Source organism: Balaenoptera acutorostrata, chromosome 10 (genome assembly GCF_949987535.1).
Source record: "Balaenoptera acutorostrata chromosome 10, mBalAcu1.1, whole genome shotgun sequence".
Lineage (NCBI taxonomy): Eukaryota > Metazoa > Chordata > Mammalia > Artiodactyla > Balaenopteridae > Balaenoptera > Balaenoptera acutorostrata.
In genome coordinates, this window is record NC_080073.1 from 97,376,852 (window position 1) to 97,398,603 (window position 21,752).

The 21,752-nt window shown below is 43.0% G+C and overlaps 1 protein-coding gene across 10 annotated transcripts in view; it reads right to left on the minus strand.

The window, feature by feature from the left end:
• Window positions 1-21,752, minus strand: part of PHACTR1 (phosphatase and actin regulator 1) — a 594,117-nt gene that overhangs the window by 147,596 nt on the left and 424,769 nt on the right. For all 10 annotated transcript variants that reach the window (XM_057554724.1, XM_057554725.1, XM_028164473.2 and 7 more), the window contains one exon: window positions 13,369-13,449. In XM_057554724.1, the coding sequence (XP_057410707.1) occupies window positions 13,369-13,449 (81 nt within the window). The remainder of the gene's footprint in view (window positions 1-13,368; window positions 13,450-21,752) is intronic.

Here is a 21,752-nt window from a genome sequence, read left to right on the forward strand (position 1 = left end):
GCTGTTGTAGCTTCCCAGACATGCTCATTGACCAAAACGGGCACCTCCACTGAGTGGCCGATGGGTTACCCCCCAGAGCCCAAGGTGTTTTCCCAAGAAGTGTCACTCTGGTGGTGGTGAGCTATGAAGCAAAGACTTCATTCAATGTCTTTTTTTTTTTTTTTTTTTTGACACTGATATACTTTTTCCATTAGAGTAGAAAAAAATTCACCCATTAAGGGGGCACAGCCATTGTTTTGTAACCCACAGAGGTGTCATTTTTGCAACAATATACAGAGTTTTGAAAAGCTTCTGTTAATCCCAATGACCTTTTAAATCACTGCAATCCAAGCCACTAGCTGCTCGCATTGTCAGTGAAATGATGTGCAGAGCAACAGTTAGCTAAGAAATAATTTATCTAAGGATTTCATTGAAAGACTAAAAACTTTGAACCTAAGAAGTTGGAAATGGCTCCCTGGACATTGGAAGTATTTTCTTCAGTTTGCCTGAGTTCAGGGAGTTGATGTCATTAAACTAAATGGTGCTACAGATATCACTGTGTAGAATTTTAAACATACATAGAAAGCCATACATTTCTAATAACACTGCATATTTACTACTTAATGTATTTGAATCTTGAGCATTTAAAAAGACAAACTGAGAGTCTTATTTGCAAAAACAAAAACTACAGTGTGTGTCTCTCTGTGTCTCTTCTGGTGCATTTTCTTTCCGAATGAGGAAAAGTCATTATAAGTGTGTGTCTGTGTGTCTAAAAGTATCTCTGTGCCACCTAGGATTTAAGGCAGACACTGAAGGATTCTGTAGGATCACTGAACCTATATTTCCGGAATCTGTAAGTTATCTTCCAGTTTATCTTTCATGTCTGTTTGCAGCCAGAAGTCTTTGGATTATTCTGACCAGTTTACATGGAAGAACAATTTTGCAAGAGCCATTCCTTTGTGTCTGACACAGGCATCTTGGCAACTCAGAGAATCCTTCTGAACCTAATACCTTGAAAATCTATGCAAGATGGATTTCAATCTCAGAATGTAATCAATTCCGTGATACTCTGATTGGATGATTTTAAACATGGAATGGAATGGTACATGTTTCTCTGCTTGGGGAATCACCTTACTTTTATTTTAATAGTTGTTATTGTTCTGGATTTAATATCCTATTTTGATGTTAATACTATTTCCCTTCTTGTTCAGAGGCTTTTGCCTAAAACCCTTAAGTATGTGAGTTGCAGCGACTTCCTATCATGAAAGTGCTATTGACCTTGGGTAGCTTGTTTTAGTTGCACTTCCCTGTGGCTGTACCCTGCTGGATTTATCAGCATTTTCTGCCTTTTACTGTACCTCATGGTCAGCAAACCACAGCTCATGTGAATTCTCAGCTGCTTCCTCGATCACAAACACCTCAGCCTATCAAACTGTGGTGTCTGTTTCCCAGAGGTGTTTCTTTCATCTTTCTGGGTACAGTTATACCTCCTCACCAGTCTTCACGCCAAGCCCATCGGTTCTTACATCATCTATCCTGATGAAGTATGACGGTTCTGACCACTATTGCCAAATAATTACTCTTGTCTCCAAGGTTTGTAGCTGAAAGAGGATTTACCATCTTGCTATTCCTGGGCATTTTGGTATCAAAACTGCAACTGGGGCACAGACTGAATATAAAATGAATGGAATGACACAGTTTCTCTCCTATGCTATTCTATGAGAGTGTGAATCTCACAGAATCATACATCGTTGTGCAAGGGGCCCTTCAGAGTTAATAGGGAATCCAAGATTCTTTAAGAAAACTTTAATGGCTAGAGTTGGAGAAGGAAAGTGATAGGGGCTGGCCGTTTCAAAAGTTAAGCAGCTCTGTTTCTTCAGCTGAGCGCTCCAATCGCGTACCCACTTGCCACGTACAGTTACTGTTTTAGTTAAAATAAAATTTAAAATGCAGTTCCTCAGACTAGCCACATCTGAAGTGCTCGACAACCACGTGTGGCTGATGGCTGGCAAAGATGATGGAACCTTCCTGTTACTGCTGAAAATTCTACGGGATAGCACTGCTCAAGACAGACTTAAAAATCACAATAATGGGCCCAATGAATGTGCAAAAGTGAATCCATTTCTGGAACTGGGAGATTAAAATGACGTTGCTAAACTGGTCCACATCACAATGAATGGTCAGTTCAGTGGATACTATTTCCTTCAGAGAAGCTGCAGTGGTGGGAAGGCTGTAGCACAGGGAGGAAAGATGTGCTCTAGGGCACATGTGGATGGCGGGGCCCTGAGAGTAGCAACACACAGCTACAGAGGTGGGCGTGGCCGCCTTCCGAGAAGAACCGAAGCCTCAGGATAGAATCTCAGCTCTGCCGGGTGGAAGCAGAGAGAGCCTAGGCTTGGGTGAAGGGGAACCGGGAAGGGGAGACGGGCATCTAAGAACAGCAGAGGAGCAGCCCAGGTCACATGTCTGGTGGAGACCATTGCTGACATTTATTGAGCACGTACTCTGGGCAGGGAATGGTCTAAAAGCCCAAACTGAATTATGTCCCTTGATCCTCCAACAACCCTATGAGAATACAAGCAAGGGCAGAATGGAGTCGAAGAGTATGCATCTATGGGTGTACCCAGAGACTCTAGGAGGACCAGCTGCTTGGTAACAGGCTGTCTTCAATCAAGCAGGCTGGGGGCTGGGAGTAGTGAGAGAGGATAAAAGGAAAGCATGGCTTTGCTGGTTGGAGCAGAGTAAGATCCTGGGGTTACGTTCAAACAAAAAGCAGAGTCCAGGGAGATAAGAGGCTGCCCTGTACCTTCTACAGAGAGAAGATGAGGGAGCCGGGACCAGAATCCTGGGCTTGGGGCTCCTAGGAGAGTTTGGTTGTTTTATAGATATTTATGTGGGGTTAAGGCTTGAATGCCCCCCTGACTTATTTGACTTTATCTGAGTCCTAGGCAAACGTATGAAGTCAGGAAAAAATTATTTAAGTACAACTAGCTTTCCTTTTATTAGCTATTACCTTCCAGAGTTTGGCTTGCCTTCTCATTACAAACACCAGTGCAGGTCAGTGACTGTGGAATCGAGCATCAGACGTGGGCAGGGCTGCTCATCATGCCTGTGGTACCCTGCCCTGCCCTGATTTCATCGGCAGGGTCCAGGACAGGCAGCTGGAAGGGTGATACCATGGTGGGTCTTCCAAGGACAACTTACACTAGGTAGCAGCTCTCAGGAGCTGACTGTACCTGCAACGCTTTGGCTTATGGAAACACTGTCAAAATTAGGGAAAAAGATATCCAGGGGTTATCTCTAAAAATTCTGGTCAATGAGAAATGAGGGTAATTCTGGAGAACCTTTGGGGCAAGGTTTTCTTGCTCTTAGAAAGAGATACCAAGAAGGGGGATAGCCCTCTCTCTCCCATCTGGATGTTGTATCTGCATGTAATGCTGGAACTACCGCAGCCATCTTGTTACCATGAGGGGTGATAGCCTGAGAATGGCATCCCTTCGCCATGTTACTGAGCTGATGAATTCACCAACTCTGGAGCTGCCCTACCACTGGATTTTATGACGTGAGATTCATTCATTCACTCACTCACTCACTCACTCACTGATTCAATAAAAATTAATAAGCGCTGACAAATGCCAAGCATTGCTCAAGGCATTTGGGATACACTAATAGCAGGGGTCCCCAACCTCCGGGATCTAATGCCTGATGGTCTGAGGTGGAGCTGACATAATAATAATACAAATAAAGTGCACAATAAATGTAATGCACTTGAATCATCCTGAGACCTTCCCCCTTCCCTCGGGTCCGTGGAAAAATTGTCTTCCACGAAACCGGTCCCTGGTGCCAAAAAGGTTGGGGACCGCTGCAGAGGACAAAACACAGGAAGATCATTGGTCTAAATTTGCTTATCGCTGCAGCCTCCTTGAGTTAAGTTTTTAGTTACCTGAAACCACAGGCCTTTTAACTTACACCCTGCTGACTGCACACTGGCTTCACAGGTAACTAAAGAGCCTATAATTAAACAGCATAAAAATAATCAAAAGGACACTTCCTATCTTGTTTGATGTGTCTGTATTTGACACTCTGGGTAATCTTTTCCACACTACGCCACTGTCTCTGGACTTCCATAATGCTACACATTTCTGGTTTACTTCCTATTTTTCTGTCTACTTCTCAGTTTTTGAGGGTTTTCTTATTCCCAGATCTTTTTTTTTTTTTAACTTCCAGATCACTCAATGCTGGGGTGCCAAGGTGTTTTCTATCAGGGCCACTTATTTTCTCATTTTACATCTTCTTTGAGAAATATCATCAATCTATATGACTTCATGACCATTTACACATGCACAATTCCAAACCTGCATCTCCAACCCAGATCTCCCTCTCGAGTTTCAAACCTTTACATTTAGTACTCTGCTTAGCCATTTGGATATCTCAAACTCAATGTGGTCAAACCATCGCGATATTTTGTGCTCTGTAATTGCTTCTCTTAGGTCCCCAGCTCAGGGGACCTGCACCTGTCCCCCGTATCTGTCCACCAAGTCTCCAGGCCAGAATCCTGAATGTCAGCCGTGCCTTCACCCTTCCCTTCACTCCCCAAATCTAAGCAGTCACAGGCCCTCCTGACTCTATCTCCTACAGTTCTCCAGTCTCTCCTCTTCCCTTCCCCCCATTCCTACTGCCCTCATTCCTGCCATTTACCATCACATCATATGAATTCCAGCAACAGTCCACCAACTGGTCTCCCTGACTCATGCCTTGGTGTCCCTCCAAGTCCTTCTCTCCCACAGGCAGTGATGAGACTGCAAGTCCGATTGTGCAAAAAGCCCTTCCAGAGCTCCTCCTCACTGCTCGCAGGACAAAGAATAAGCAACTAATGTCACATTCCTGCCTGCAAGATCTGCCCTGCCCAAGTCATTCTACCTTTCTGGGGCCTCAGTTTCTTCATCCATCTCAATGTTTTAGGGGGTTGATAGAGATCCCTATATACTTCAGCATGTCTGAAAGGCTAAGAATCCATCTTGGTATCGCTAACAGAATAGTTTCCCACTGGTTCCCAGTGGTTCAGGCACTGGTGATGTCTGGGTTAATGACTCCTCTGGGAGTAGAGCTTCTTTATTATGAAGTCAGCATGCTCCAAAAGCTCTTTATAAATAATTTCTATTAAAGATGCAGGCATTAGGAGCTTGGCAAGACAAAAATACCTTCAGCTATGTTTGCAATTTAGGTTTGAAGGTAAGTAGGGCAGACAGTGGAAGAAATGGGAAATTCATAAAAGTCTCCTCTTTTTGTTCCCTTATGCATTCTGGACAATTAAGACATTTATTGAATGCTCCCACAATTAATTCCATCACTTGTATTGATATAGGAAAGTGTTTGCTGTGAGGCAATTAGACAGGTAGGTTGATTGTACTTTATGCCAGTGAATTCCAGTCAAAATGTTGCCTGACTCAGCATCTGAAGGAGGAGAGCGTTAAAGAAGAAAGGAGGGAGAGGCAAGAGGGAAGAGATATGGGGATATATGTATATGTATAGCTGATTCACTTTGTTATACAGCAGAAACTAACACACCATTGTAAAGCAATTATACTCCAATAAAGTTGTTTAAAAAAAAAAAAAAAAGATCTGCCCTGCCTTCCCCTCACCATACAGACATGCTGGACACCCTCTATCTTTCATTGTCCCCAACTTGGTGCCTCCCCATGTGCTAGTCCTTCCACTTCTAACATTTCCCCAACCCATCCCACCTCCTCCAGGATAATTCTCATCACCCTTCAGGTTTCCTCTAAGACACTGGTCCTTCCAGGATGGCTTCCCTGAGCCTCCAGGCCTGGTGGGTGACGCTTCCACGCACCCCCGAACATCCTGTGCTTTCCTCATCATGACTGCCAAGCACCTGAACCCATTACGGGACCGTAAGTGCTGTTAGGGGAGCCCACCTTGACCCTCCTAGCATTCCTGGCGCCCGGAACGACGCCTGCAACATAACAGGTATTCAACAAACACGCAAGCGACGAATACTTTTGCTGGGGAACGCTTGCTCACCGATATTATAATAACCTCATTAATTTTTTGGTTTGGGATAGTGATTTTCTGAAAGAACAGTGTTGCTTAAGAGAAAGTGGACCACAATTTCTCTTTATTCGTTTTCATTTAATCTGCTTTCCATTTACCCCACTAGGGCAATCCACTGCATTAGGCGCTGAGGTGCTACATAAATGATTCTATGTCACTGAGGCTGAAAGTAAACACTCTTTTCATTTTCACACAGTTACTCCAAATCACAGCTTCCAGAAGATGCCACTTCTAGGTGAGACATGAGAAACAGCTAAAAATGTGACAAAATAACAATGTCCGGTAAAGGCTGTGAAAAGCATTTCCCATAAACTTCAAGACTTTAAAAGTCTACACAACTGGGCTACCAGATAAACAACAAGACTTAAAAGGCTCAAGTCTAAGAATTCGCCTCCTCTGATACAGGGGAGAATTGTTATTCTTATTTTTAAAAGATGATGACCTTTTAATTTAAATACCAGGCTTTTTTTCTCACGACTGCCTGAGAAGGGGGGAAATGTAGCCTCTGCGTAAGAGAGTTGTCTATTTCAGGGAGCTTCCGTTTGTGTTGATAATTAAAAATAACACCTTCCAACACGTTGCTCTAACTCGAGGAAGGAAAAAAGCACACCTCAGTGCACTTTATTATTTGCTGTGAAATGTTATCCGTAATTCCCAGCGCATAGTGAAAAGGGAAGTTGCTCATTTGCACACAGTCAGTTCTGTTCTTCCGTGACCCCTGGTCTTTGCCCTCCGGTGGGGTTAGCTCTGCCCCCAGGTCTTGGTGTGACTGCAGTGAGCAGCGCCTAGGGACCAGGGGAGCTGCAGTGGCCTCAACTACATCCCTGCAGGTGGCAACACCTCCCAGCTCTCTGCCCCCATCTGGGGTGTGGCGGTGTGTAACATACAGGGGCGACAGCGTGTCATTCCACGCAGAGAGATGGTCTCCTTTCCCTCTTCTTCCCTCCTGATAAGTGATATATCCACTCATGTGAATTAAACACATCCATATTGTACAAAGCACGTGACAGACCTGTGATAGAACTGAGGTTTCACTGCAAAATCCAGTGTTGAAAAAGACAGAACAATCGCCATTGTTATCCCTAACATTCTTTATATACAACATCATGCTTATTTGTCGAGATCATTTGCAATAACCACTAACAGCATTATTTATTAATATCCTCTGATGACCAATAGGCAATATATTACAAAGTTTTTTCTGTGTTCCTATAAATTCCAAACAAAGGACAGAAGGTCTTAGCAGGGGTTTTCAGAGTCCACACTCGCTGGCCGTGAACCCTTAGGCAAGTCTATAACCTCTCTGGGCTGCAGTTGCTTCTACTCTACTTTGGAAAAATAACAGAAGCCAGGTCAGGTGACCTCTTGAGATCCTTGCTAAGCCTGAGAAGTATCATCACGATTTTACTAATGGCCGAACAGTCCACTGTTTTCAGGATACTTTTCTCCGTAACACTTAAAAACCACTGTTTGTAAGTAGAGTATATGGCATCCATATACATGAATATACGCCCAATATAATACTGCCTATGTAAATAACTGGCAGTAACGTTTCATGAACCACACAGATGAATAAACAAGAGGGATCAGAGTTCTAGCGCTCTGGATTTTGCCAACACAGGTGTACAGACCAAGTCGTGTGTACATGCAGATAGCCTCAGGCTGGCATTTGTTGTTTTTCAATAAACATACTGAGCATTGACTATGTCCCAATAGGACATAGTGCTACTGCAGGCAGTCAGATGCCACAACATCCGTGAACAAACCAGACAGAGATCCTGCCCTGCCTGGTGGAGCTCACATTTCAGTGAGGAGAGACAGATGAGAAAAAGGCTAATACAACGCATATGTAATTTATAGATTGCAGGTGATAAGAGATAGAAGGAAAAAAAGAGAGAAAGAAAGAAAGAACACAGTAGAGCAGGGTCAGGGGATTACAGACCTATGGAAGGAGGTGACAATTTAAAATCTGGATGGAGGTCCCAGGGAAGCTTCATTGAGAAGGCGGAATCTGAGCAAAAACTTGGAAAAGGAGTGAACCACGTGGATGGATATCTGGGGGAAGAGGATTCCAGGAAGAGAGTGGAGCCAATGGCAATGTCAGGGGCTGGAAAGCAGGGTTAGCAAGATGCCACAGAGAGGACGTTACGAGGAAGTACCGCCAGGGAGTTGAAGCAAACTTAGGGATTGGAGGGCAGATCGTGGAGGGCTTCGTAGGCTGTCGGAGGAGCTTGAAACTTCTCTGAGTGAAGTGGGGAGCCACTGTAGGCTCTGAGCAGGGGGTGTTGTGCTCTGATTTACAGAGAACTGAGAGAGAGGCAAGTGCAATACAGAGGCTTTAATTTAAAAGAAACATACTGAGTCAATTTAAGGAACTTAAGGGCTCACGAATTAGGTTACAGGTTGTTTAGAAGTAGTAGTAGGACCAATGCTCCTGTTTCAGCCACCCAATCACTGCATTTAGGTCTCTGTGCAAATATCACCTCCTCCAGAGGTCCTCCATGATTGCATTTATATAAAATCATGGCTGCCCCTCTAAATTTATCTCCTTACCCTGCTGCTTTGTTTATCTTCATAGTGTTCATCACCCCTTGGCAATATATCATAGGCTTATTTAATTATTTCCTATCTCCTTTAGTAGAATGTAAACTCTGAGAAGGTGAGAATCTTGCTTTTTTGGTTATCACTGTAGCTCGACACCTGGAGCACCTGGCTCAGAGAGGGGATTCAGTACCAATTTGTTGAATGAATGAATAAATGTTCCAGGAGTCTAGGAGAACCCTTAAGTTCTAATTCAAAAAAACAGACTACGGAACTGGGGACTAAATAGTTAAAAAGAAGCTGTCTACAAAATTATAGACCATTTTTCATCAGTAGTTGGTTTCACATTTTTACTCTTTAGAGTAATGACGGTTCACTGTAATGTTTCATTGTGTTTTTCACGAAATTGCTATATCCATATTGTGGAAAATATGGAAAATGGGAGAAAAAGAATTTAAAATTTTATGTTCCTCTACATTGTGATTAACAATTTAAAGTCTTCTTTGTAGTTTTTTAAAGTTTGCTGCATTTTTACATGGCCTTGATGTATCCAGAAATCAAACGATTTTCTCTGATCTTTAAAGTTTTATCTAAACTTTCTTCTGAACTTTATTTTTTTCTATAAATTGATTTACTTATTTATTAATTTTTATTTTTGGCTGCATTGGGTTTCGTTGCTGTGCCCGGGCTTTCTCTAGTTGCGGTGAGCGGGGGCTGCTCTTCATTGCGCTGCAAAGGCTTCTCATTGCGGTGGCTTCTCTTGTTGCGGAGCACGGGCTCTAGGTGTGCGGGCTTCAGTAGTTGCGGCGCGTGGGCTTAGTTGCTCCACGGCATGTGGGATCTTCCCCGACCAGGGCTCGAACCCGTGGTCCCCTGCATTGGCAGGCGGATTCTTAACCACTGTGCCACCAGGGAAGTCCTCTTCTGAACTTTAAATGCATGTGATTGTATATGGAAACCAATAAAAAAAATACAAGCCATCCAGTAACTTAAGCTCTTTACATCTACATGCCATTAAATGAAGGATTCCTGAACTAGTTTCTAGAGATATTGAGAAAATTTCCCGTCTTCAATCCAAGCTCTCATTTTGCCTGATTTAAGTTTATTGACTAGTTTGGGATTTTAACCTGCTACGAAAAACATAAAGAATTTCGAGGAGAACTGTCAGAATAATAAAACCTCATTCGTTCTGAGTCCGCCATGCCCAGTTACAAATCTCATATCCCTACAGTTTATCTTAATACTTTCTACAAACGAGTACGGCATTATTAAGCAAAATCAATAACATAAAGAGTTGGAAGAGAAAAGCTCACCTACTAAAGATAAACTGCTTCCCACCACCTTAGCAATACATATACAAAACAGTATAACTGCACCATGAACAGGGGCCGGCCCTCGTGGATGGGCTGACACAGTAATTGCAAATTAGGGACCGTACATCTCTGGTGGAAACTGTTTTGCTGCCAGGTGACCAGACTCATGGGTGCAAAATGAGGAATGACCAGCCAAGCAAAGTGGAAGGACTGCTGAAAATTTACGAAATTTATCTTTGAAACAAACAACTTGGAAAACAATGAAAGGCTCTTTGCCTCTTGCTGTTCACTCAGGATGTGGCAATGAAAGTTTGTTTTACTCACTAGAATCCCAGACACAGCAAGTTAAATGATGCTGTAGAAAGGGGAAGGATGAATGACAGGAAAACAACGTGTTTAGAGACTAAAGAGGAGACAGGGTGGAGGGGTGAGAAGGTAATTAAATCAGATACCAAGGGGCTAGGTTCTCGGCCACCCACATTGGTAAGGCCATTGTGAGGGGGTTTGAAGATCCTTGCACTTAAGATGAAAGGGAACAGTGATGTCCCTTCCTAACTCGTGGGCCTGAACTAGGCTAAAGCATATAAAGGGTTTTAAAAAATATAAAGGATGATGATGATACTACTACTAATAATGGGGTGTTAACAATTTCTTGAGAACTTATGGGATGATAGCCAATATTTTACTCTACATGTTGTTATGGATGGAATTGTGTCACCCCCTCTCCCTCCTGCCCAAATTTATATGTGAAGCCCAAACCCCCAGTGTGACAGTATTTGGAGATGGGCCTTTACGGAAGTAATGAGGTTAAATGAGGTCCTAAGGGTGGGCCCTGATCCAACAGGACTGCTTTTCTTATGAAAAGAGGAAGAGACACCAGAAGTGTGCACGCACAGAGGGAAGGCCATGTGAGGACACAGCAAGATGGCAGCCGTCTGCAAGTCGAGGAGGAGGCCTCACCAGAAACCAATCCTGCTGGCACCTGGATCTTGGACTTCTAGCCTCCAAAACTGTGAGGAAATACATTTCTGTTGTTTAAGTCACTCAGTCTGTGGTATTTTGTTATGGTAGCCCTGGCAAACTAATACAGATATGTTATCTCATTACAATATTATCCACACTTTCAAATACAGAAATAGAAGCACAGAGAAGTTATGCAACTTTACTAAAGTTGCACAGCCACTCAGTAGTGAAACTGGAATTGAATCCAAGCAATGATTACAGGGCTCACGTTCTGAACAGCTGATGTAACAGAATACAAGGTGATGTGATTAATATCCGCAGTGATACAAAATGGATGCTTTTATCAGAAAAACCCACAGCAAATATAAACTTCTATATCTACTATGTGCAATTTTAGTTTCCCTCTACTCCCATTCCCATCATACAAACAATAAACATTTTTTGAGCCAATCTATCTCAGCCACTTTCTGAGGGGGTCTGGCATCAAGCCTTATGAAGTCCATGTTCTCCTGGAGTTAACGTGCTAGTGAGGAAAGCCAGCCAACAACAGAACAGAAAAAAGCAGACAGCGATAAGTGCAAAGACAAAAATAAAACCAGAAGTTGTGGTGACAGGTGGCAGCTAGCCTGGTCCTTTCCTCCGCAGCCGGCTGCTGAGAGCATGCTGTGAGTCGACCACAAACAGGACACAGCTCCTCATCTTGGGGCAACTCCTAATGGGGGCTGGCAGGCCCCAGCCTCAATGTCCCCTGTTTCTTCCTCTATAAAATGGGCTTTTGCTCTAACAGTCTATGGCTTCTTTGATTAAGTCAGGAAGTTACTCCGGCAATATTTACCCTAACTCAGTTATTAGGTATAATGGAAATAATAAATACTATAATAAAATGTATCCTCTCCTTTAAAGGATTCCTGAAATTTTCCTGTGAGAGACATAAAGTTTGCAGGAAGAAAGAAGGGAGGGGGAGGGATCATTTAACTGGATCTGAGCAGGCTTTAGCTAGGACAGTAATCTTTATTTAAGCCCTTGGATGCTGACCGTGTAATACCATACCTGCGGTCAGACACTTCCCGTCTTCACCGGGGAGGGAATATAGAGAAAGGAGTTTGAGATGAAACATGGAAACTTAAGGTCAATATAAGGGATGGTTTGGGGGGCCTGTACCGCAATAAGACATTGGAGAAAAGTGACAAAATGATGCATTCTTTTTCTCTGGAGAACTTAATCAACCAAAGAAACTGTATCTTGGTATGTCTCACCCAGAAGTAGAAGGATGACGTGACTCGCCATAGGGATGCCTTGGGGCCAGGAGGCTCTGCTAATGAACAAAGGCGGTTTGAAATAGTACAGCTTCACACCCTACCTGCTGCATCCCCTGCCACTAGGGCGAGAGCGGTGCCACCTCCTACTTGCAGCGTTTCAGGGGGGCCATGTGTGCTAAGAAAACCTACTTCAAAAGTGCCATCAGGAAGCTGCACGGCAGGAATGAATGGGGTGAACTGTACCACCAGAGGAATAAGCACCAGCTCACTGAAGACAGTGGAATCAGGCAGAAGCACCCAAGTTAGAAACGCAACCTGCCTTTCTGTATCAGAACACAAACTAGGCGTGTAGAAGATCTACAAAAACATGGAAAACTGACTGCACTGCCAGAATTACAGGATCACTTTGATGACCAGGGTGCATCTTTAAAGTGGAACACGTGATTTAATAATTATCTGGCCCAACAAATAACACTGGCCTCAAATAATAAGATCTGGAACAGACAATGATTACTGATGACCGTAACAAGACTGGAATAACAGTTCATCATTTCTCTTAAAGCCTTAAATGAAGGATGGTGAGAGGAAGGGGAGGGGGGTGAAGAATAGTTAATATACTGGGTAAACCACTGCATACCTTCGTATTTAAAGGCAGTAGTTCAATCAGCAAAGGACACAGGATAATTTCACCAGCAAACACTTTTGGACACGTTCACAGCGCATTTGTAATCACTGGAAATATTATCATTTGAAATATGTGTACATTTATATAAAATTATATGTAATTTTCTCCACTTTGATTTCTCCTGTTGTTGGGAGATGGACTGCCCCAAAAACTCTGTTAGAGAAATTCTAGATTCTTGTGGATTTTTAACATTTGTCCTGGGAAGCCCTAGTGCCTGAAAGAGCCTGAGCAATTCAATTCACCCCAGCTGTGTGTGTTCAGACACCAACAGGCTCCCAACAGTATTGACACCATTCCTCGGGCCACGTCATTTGTCTCAGCATCCTATGGTTGGATTCCAGTGCCGAGAAAAAGGGAGCTTTCGTTCCCTCTATAATAGCAATCACTTCAGCGCTGTCTGCTACATTCTCTGATCTCTCCAGAAGCGTCTGGAGTTTTAAAGGTTCAAACTCTGATAAAGTGATACAGAAAACTGAATCCAACTCCAAGAAATATGCACACAGATTCCATGCACGGCTTTTTTTCTGGCTCATGGAGACTGGAGTGGTCCCCTTACCTTTATCATAGATTTCCTTCAAGACCCCTCGTTTTATTAGCTCCTCTCTGCTTTGCCTCATCGATATTTTCCTTTCCAGGGCTGCAAGCAAAACACAGAGAAGCAGGGGTGAGTAGGTAACAAAGACGTTTCTAAAAAGCATCATATTTTAAGATGTATTGAAATGTAATATATGGGAAAGCTTCCGTAAGTTATACTTTACTAATGTAAGCTAATGATACCAGTTAATACGTTTTGATACTATGATCAGCATTTTAATCCAATTATTTCATTTAATCGTCAAGACAATCAAATTACCTATGAGGTAGGCGTTTTTAATCTCATTTTATTTAACACGATATATGGTTGAGGAAACTGTACCATAGAGCAGTTCAACAACCTATCAGAGTCATACTGAGAAGAGCATCCAGGATTCAAAGCCAGAAAACACTACCTCTGCCCTCGGCTTAACCTCTGCATCAAGCAGCATCTTCCTGAGGGTGGCCTTTCCTCATAGGTGGGATTTCCTTTTTAATTACCTAGTTCATACAGATCACGTCTCATTGAGGATTTTGTTGCTTCCCAACTATTTTAAAAGTCATTTGAAAATATCTCCTAAAAAGCTCCCTGGATTGGTACCCAGGTTCCCGAGGAGAGCCTGGGGGGTGGTGGGAGACCTCCGTGTGACACCCACCCACTGCTCTCCTCTCTTGGCTCCAAACAAGGAACGGACTGTTCAGTTCCCAGACACACTTCCACTTGACCAGCCATTCACCTGAGCCAACCGTTCAGGCAGGTGGGAGCTGCAGGGGGGAAGAGGGAGCGCTTCCTCTTGGATCAGTGGGTATGATGGAGGGCAAGTCAAGTGGAAACAGAGCCCCAGAGTGGGGAAGTGAGGGCAGCACGAAAGGGCAGGCCTGTGTCCCCAGGTAGGGAAGGGGAAACCAGCAGAACCTGTAGAGGAAAGAAAGCTATTCCAGCAGCTGACATTTCAGTAAACACGGAATGGAGGAGGCCAGAGGTGACGGCAATCACTTTTGTCAACTTGAGATTCTTTATATCCTTTGGATACACAATTATTCAGGGGGGAAAAATACCAGTTATAAAATAAAGAAACAATTTTATGCAGACAAATTTAGATGCAGATTAAACACACACACACACACTCACCTCTCAATAGAAGTTAATGCAAAGAATATGAGTAAGAACTAGAGAGAAAGCAAGGAAACAAGAATTGTGATTGCAACTATGTTACCCACTAGCTGTGTGACCTTAATCAAGTCACTTTGCCAGTCTGGGAAGACACTGATGCCTCCACCCCAGCCACCACGATTTACCCACAGACGTGAGGGCAGGAAGGCTGTACGGAAGGGCAAGGGTTAGAGGCGGGTGGGAGAATCAATGGAGTGGTGTTCGTTTTGGGAGGTGAAGGAGTTTTATGTCCCAACCCAAAGAGCAAGACATGGTGGGAAGAGGGCAGACGGGGTTCTCGTGCAGAAGAGGGATGCCCGGGGAAGGGGAAGAGAGGTGCGTGCAGTTTGGTTAGAAAGTTCTGCCTGATTTGAAAAAAGATTTGCTCAGCAGCCCAGTGGGAAAGACTGAACAGGCAAGATGAAGTGGGGGTTTTTAAGTAAAAACTTTGTTAGCGATTTTTTGGGTGAATAAACAGGTGCTTTGCCATCCTGTACTGAACCATGTAAATGAACAGATTTCTCTTCAACAAAATGAGGTTTCCCAGGGGCTCTTCAAAACCGTGGAGTAAAGTGGATGAACCTGACCCACGGCACTAAGGGAAGGATCTGCAGCGAGCCGGACAGAGCCCTAGACGCAGAGGTCCGAGATCTCAAGTATCAGCAGAATAAGGACACTGTCAGGCCAACCACTTGGGCATCCGGACCTCAGCTGTCTCTCCGCACTCATTCAGCAACTGAGGACCAGCTGCCTGGAGTGCAAAGCTACTCTGTCAGGGGCTGGAGATGATGGTGACCAAAGGGACAGCCCCTCCCTCACAGGGATTACAGACTAATGTGTGATTCAGTCATCAAATGATGATATCGCCTAATGTGTGACTGCAAATTGAGATGGGCCTCATAAAAGAAGACATGGTTCCTTGGGGCTTCCCTGGTGGCGCAGTGGTTAAGAATCCACCTGCCAATGCAGGGCACACGGGTTCGAGCCCTGGTCCGGGAAGATCCCACATGCCGCGGAGCAACTAAGCCTGTGTGCCACAACTACTGAGCCTGTGCTCTACAGCCCACAAGCCACAACTGCTGAGCCCGTGCGCCACAACTACTGAAGCCTGCACGCCCAGAGCGCGTGCTCCGCAACAAAGAGAAGCCACCGCAGTGAGAAGCCCACGCACCGCAAGGAAGAGTAGCCTCCACTCACCGCAACTAGAGAAAGCCCGCGTGCAGCAACGAAGACCTAATGCAGCCAAAAATAAAATAAATAATGTAATTAAAATTAAAAATAAAAGAAGAAGACATGGTTCCATCAGAGCGTATGATAAATAACCTTCTCCACTGGGGAGTTAGAAAAGGCTTTTCTGAGGAAGAAACCCCAGAGCTGAGTTTGAAAGATAAATATACCTTATCTTAGCCCAGGGCAGTTGGGTAGGAGCTGACGGAAACACTCCAGATACAGCAAGCTTGGCAACGGCTCCTGACGGAGGAATCAGGGTGCCGTGGACAAGCAGAAAGCAATCTGGTGTGACTGTACCACCAGCACCAGGTGTAGAATGATGGTTTAAGATGCGGCCAAAGGGGCAGGGGGCCTGGGCCGTGCAAAGGCCTTACTGACCATGTTATTCTAAGGGAAATGGGAAGAAGTGATCAGATTTAAGTATCTGAAAGACCAACGCCCATTTTAGCGTGGAGGATGGATTGGAGGGAGGCCAGTTACCAGGTGATTACAGAAGTCTGGGCAGAAGATGATGGCAGCTACCCTAAGATGCTGAAGACGGACACAGAGACAAGGGATACACTCAAGACATGTGAAGGTGGCAGTGTTGCCACAACCTGAAGGTAAGGATTGGGCATGGGGTGTGCAGGGGAGAGAGGGGTCAAGAAGGACTCCTTGGTTCTTGACTTGAGTAACTAAATGGACAGTGGTGTCAATTACTAAGGCAGGGGACACAGAAGGAGAATCAGGCATGGAGGGAGGATGGTGAGCTCAATGTCAGCACCCAGGAGGAGATATCAGGTACGTGCTTGGGAAAGGTAGTGGGATACGTCATGAAACAGGGATAATGAGCCTGTCCTATACATGCCAGTGTTTCTCGGACTTTTCCATGTGAACACTCCTAATGGCAAAGGAGTAATGCCAGGGCCTCCAAGGGTGTGACTGAAGTTGCCTGTCCCAAGCATGCCATTTCTTTAACGTATTGAGTTTTTCCTTAAGAACGAAGGTGGAGCTCACATAATATATTCGCTCTTATTTAAATAAGAAAGTACCCCCCCCTCCACCCTCTCCCACATGCACATCAATTTCCACCTTTAACTGACATTCTGGGAAGAGATGGCTTATTTATGCTTTGGCTTTGTCCATTTCCTAGTGCAGAACCCTGTGCCCAGAGAGAATACACAGATCATTGTGAGAAGGGTGGATGTCATGTCATTTAATCTTCACCACAGTCCTGTGAAGTGTTATTATTCCCATTATACAGATGTGGCACCTGAGGCCCAGCAAAATTAACTTGCTCAGAGTCACAGAGCAGTAAGTAGAAGAGCAGAAAGAGATTTTAAAGCCTGTGGGGTTTTTTTTTTTTTGCCTCCACAATACCACTTTATTATGGAGATTGTTATTATGTATATAGGCTCTAAATATAATCTAATGTATAATGCTCTAAAAATGGAAGACAAGAATAAACAAGGTCCTACTGCACAGGATACTATATTCAATATCCCGTGATAAACCATAATGGAGAAGAATATGAAAAAGAATATATATATGTATAACTGAATCACTTTGCTGTACAGCAGAAATTAACACACTGTAAATCAACTATACTTCAAGGGAATAAGTTTTTAAAACTAGAAGACAATTTTATTACTAGTTTATTTGGGGCTGAGCATCACAGTAAAATAACATAATTACACTTTGGTTCAGGAGCTTCTTCTTTCTAAGGCGCTCTTCACTATCTCTCTTAACAAGGTATACACGATGCCTCTCTGCTAATCTTATTTTCAGCAGTTCCTCCAAAGTTCGAGCTAAGTTTAACTGGGGTCAAAGACAAGCTCACCCACTGCCCCAGGGAGTGAAATAAAATGGGTTCTTGGTGCAGGAGGACAGCTCAGATCACCTGACCTGGTCTACTACTAAGCCATAAACCCCAGGGGGAAGAGGATTCCATGTGGCGAGAAAGAAAATATAACGGTTTTCTTTTCACCAACCAAGGCTAGGTCCAATCCTCCCTCTCCAACAATTTTGGCTTTGGGTAAAACAAAGACAAAAAAAGAAGAGAAGAGATTATGAAAAGCTAAGGAAGTCAGAAGATGAGGAGCAATGCATCGGGGAAGAGAAGGTATAACGTGTACTGCACCTGTCCAAAGGATAGGAGGAATAAATCAGGTAAGTGAGTACAGAGGTGTGATAGGGAGCTGATTAACTAGGGAATGTTGGTCCCTGGGAGATGGGAAATGGAAGTTAACAGAACAACAACATTTATCTCTTAAAAGGAAAATAAAACTGAAAAGCTACTTTGTTAAACTTGTGGCAAAAAGCACACAAGTAGGTAACACTTTTATATAAAAAAATAAAGTCAGTAAGAACTTAATTTAAAATAAGAAAATCTGCTATATAAGGATCACTCCAATATTATTCAGTTATTAAAGCACAGGGCAATATAAAGTCTGATTGACCACACGTACGAATGTGCTGGTGTAAACTTTTTGGTTATGAAACTGGAATGCAGTGATGGTTGCACAACTCTTCAATTTTACTAAAATCCTTGAGCTGTACTCGTCCAAAGAGTTAATTTTATGTTGTGTAAATTGTACCTCAATCAAGCTGTTATGAAAAAAAAAAAAAACAAAAAACAGTGACCACCAGGGCAAAAACATGAGTTAAAAACAAAAATAGTAAATCTAAGCAGACAATTAAATTAAACTTTAGGCCACAGTCAGCAAGAGGACAACAGTAAAATACAAAGATTAGATATATAGCATATAAAAGTAACTTCCTAAAAACAATTATTTTAACCTCTAACAGAATAGAAACAAAATAGAAAAAGCAGGAAGCTGGTTTCCCCCCCAAATGAAAATTCAGCTCAGAGCACAACAATGCAACTCCTTGGATCTTTAGAAAAGAACCAAATCTCCAGGCGGTAGTAGGTGCAGAACACTTGTAATAGGCTTTTGAGATGGGCCTGTGGTGACTGAAACATCAAAACCAAATTGCGTAAACCAGCAAATGTGCCAGGGCTACTGCAGGGACACCCGGTCTAAAATTCTATGCCAGCATATGAGAGAGCCTGAAGAGGAAAAGGGGAAAAATGACTGACTGGCTTTTAGAGACAAACAAAGAATTAGTTGAGTAGGTCCAAACACATTTTAAAAAGCTTCACATACCCCTCTTTCTTGCCTGAAATGAGTACGAGAAGTACTTCTCAATTACTGTACCAAAAATGGCCCCCCCAAATTATATTAAAAGGTTGGCATGTCCAAGGAAGGCTCTCGAAGCTTGTCATTAAACAAAATATTCATATAAAAACCATGCAGAAAACCTTGAAAGGCCTTTTTAATTTTTTTTAACATCTTTATTGGGGTATAATTGCTTTACAATGGTGTGTTTCTGCTTTATAACAAAGTGAATCAGCTATACATATACATACATCCCCATATTTCCTCCCTCTTGTGCCTCCCTCCCACCCTCCCTATCCACCCCTCTAGGTGGTCACAAAGCACCGAGCTAATCTCCCTGTGCTATGCGGCTGCTGGCATAGGTATTCTTGCATTTCATCACCATCTATTGACCGTGCCTTTTATTTTTCGTACTTCTGATATGTTGATGTCTTGGAGCCATGCTGATCCTAGAGACAGACAGCCCCTCCCAGGGCTAACAGCTTCCTACAGATAGTAAGTGACTTGCCTATGAGCCTGCCTTTCATATATAGTTCTTGCACTACAGGCCAAGGTTCTCCTGCCCTCCTCACCCCAGGGCCAGGTACCAGACAACTAGAGACAGTCCTTATGCCCCAGAGCCACTAAAATGATTCACACTAGCCAGGCACACCTATTAACCCTGTCCTGCCCATTCTGTCCTGTGGAAACCACAATAAAGGCTCTTGCCCATGTTCTCCTCCCTTTCTGCTTCCTGAACAACCCTGGTGCTTCTCCATGTGGCCCTCCATGGCCTGGCATGACCCTTTCTCTTCGGGATCTGTGAATATAATAGACTCTCTTTTCAATGGCAATTGTCTCTCGATCTGTGGGCTTCACCATACCTGAATAATAATAAAGCCTACTTTTAAAGCACACCTATTCTTGCACTGGTTTGTAAACAAAGGGAAAAACTAATGAGGGTTTTGGTTTTCACAGCTTTATGTTCCATTCTATTGCTCTGAAGTCTGTTTACATTTGAGCAAGCGCTTTATTAACAAAGTCTGGCGAAGGACCGATTCTCAGCAGTAAATTCCACCAAATCACAGAGACTAACTCTGCTAATGGAGTGACAGCAGTTCTAATCACTATTGTAAATCTCTTTTGAGCCACCACTGCAGTATATGCCATATTTACTAATAGCCAGTTCCCCATCACCTCCCTCTAATTATTTTTTTCAGTCTCCCTATCCACATGGGTATGTGCTAAGCCAAGGAATCCTATGCTTCTTTGACATCAATGAATTTAAAACAGGCATCTTGGATGGGCTTGTTCTGCTTAGGGAATGCCTACGATGGATGATTTTGTTAAAAATAACTAGGACATTCTCTTTTTATTTTTTTCATGTGCTCACATACACGTGTTCTTTTATTTTTTTATTTATAAAAATACATGAAACATTTTCACTGTAAATAATTCAAGAAACAGAAAACAAACTCCTTTTTCATTGTCCCTCCTTCTATAGACCCAACTCATCAAATCTCACTACTGCCCCTCTTTGATATTTTCATTCTCTCTTTTCTTTCCTCCCTCTCTCTCTCTCTCTGTCTCTCCCTCTTTCCCACACACTCCCACACTATATAAATACAGTTTTTAAAACCACAAATGGGATCATTCTGCTCATATTGTTCTACAACTCTTTTTTCTCCTCTCATTTATAAATATGTTTTAGAGATCTTCCCATCAGCACATACAGAAGCACCTCATTCTTTTTGAGTACCACATACCATTACATGGGATATAAGTGCCAGAACTTATTTCACCATCTGCAGCTGAAGAAAATTTAAGTTGCTTCGCATTTTTGGCCTACAAATATTGCTACTGTGAATATGCCTGTTCAGGCACCCATGTGAACAGGTAAAAGAATTTTTCTAAAATATATCGCTAGACTTACTGGGCAGGGTATTTTCGCTGTGCTCCCCGTACTGATGGAAGAAAGAAACTCTTATATTTCATAAAATGAGGAAATGGGGAAAAAAAGCAATATTGATGCTTTTTCAGTCATCTGGTTCTCAGAGTACCAGAGGAGGGAGTTGTTCATATTTTTCTCTAGGATAACCTGTCTCTGTTGAATTCTCTGCTCAACTGCCTTTAAATTACATTCTGTATGGGATAGAAGTTTGAAGGGGGGAAAACAATTGAGAAATGATGAAATCTGCAGTAGCTTACTGCAGAGTCGTATGCTTTCTGTGGTTAGAATAATCAACTTGCAAGTAAAATCTGTAGCTTTTATCCCTTTAAAATTTGACAACTCCAGTGAAAGTGAATTTACACTAGAGATCTACAAGTAACAAATGGAATGAGCCTCCAGAACCTGGAACCTACCTCTACTTCCCAGCTGACATCATAAATAAGGACAATTATTAACGTGACGCAACTACATCCTAGAAGGACCCAACATGAAACAACCAACCCACATTTACACTATCTCCAGAGAAAATGCATCCATCTTCCTTAAGATGAAGAGACTCTCTTTCAAAATTAAATGTACACATACAATATATAAAAGAGGGGAAAGGAGAGCAAGGATTTGGAGGAAGGGATTAATCCAGAGGTCTTCCATTTCAAAAGATCAGATGACAAATGCCAGTTGATCTTCTATTTCATAAGGAAATTAAGGAGAAAAGCAACAAGGTTGTCAATCTAAATGCTGTGTTGAAGAAAGAAGTAGAAAAGAATGCAATTTTAAACGTCTAGTTTCAGACAGAATGGTATGATAAACACATTCAAGAAGAAGTCCTGGGCTTCCCTGGTGGCGCAGTGGTTGAGAGTCCGTCTGCCAATGCAGGGGACACGGGTTCGAGCCCT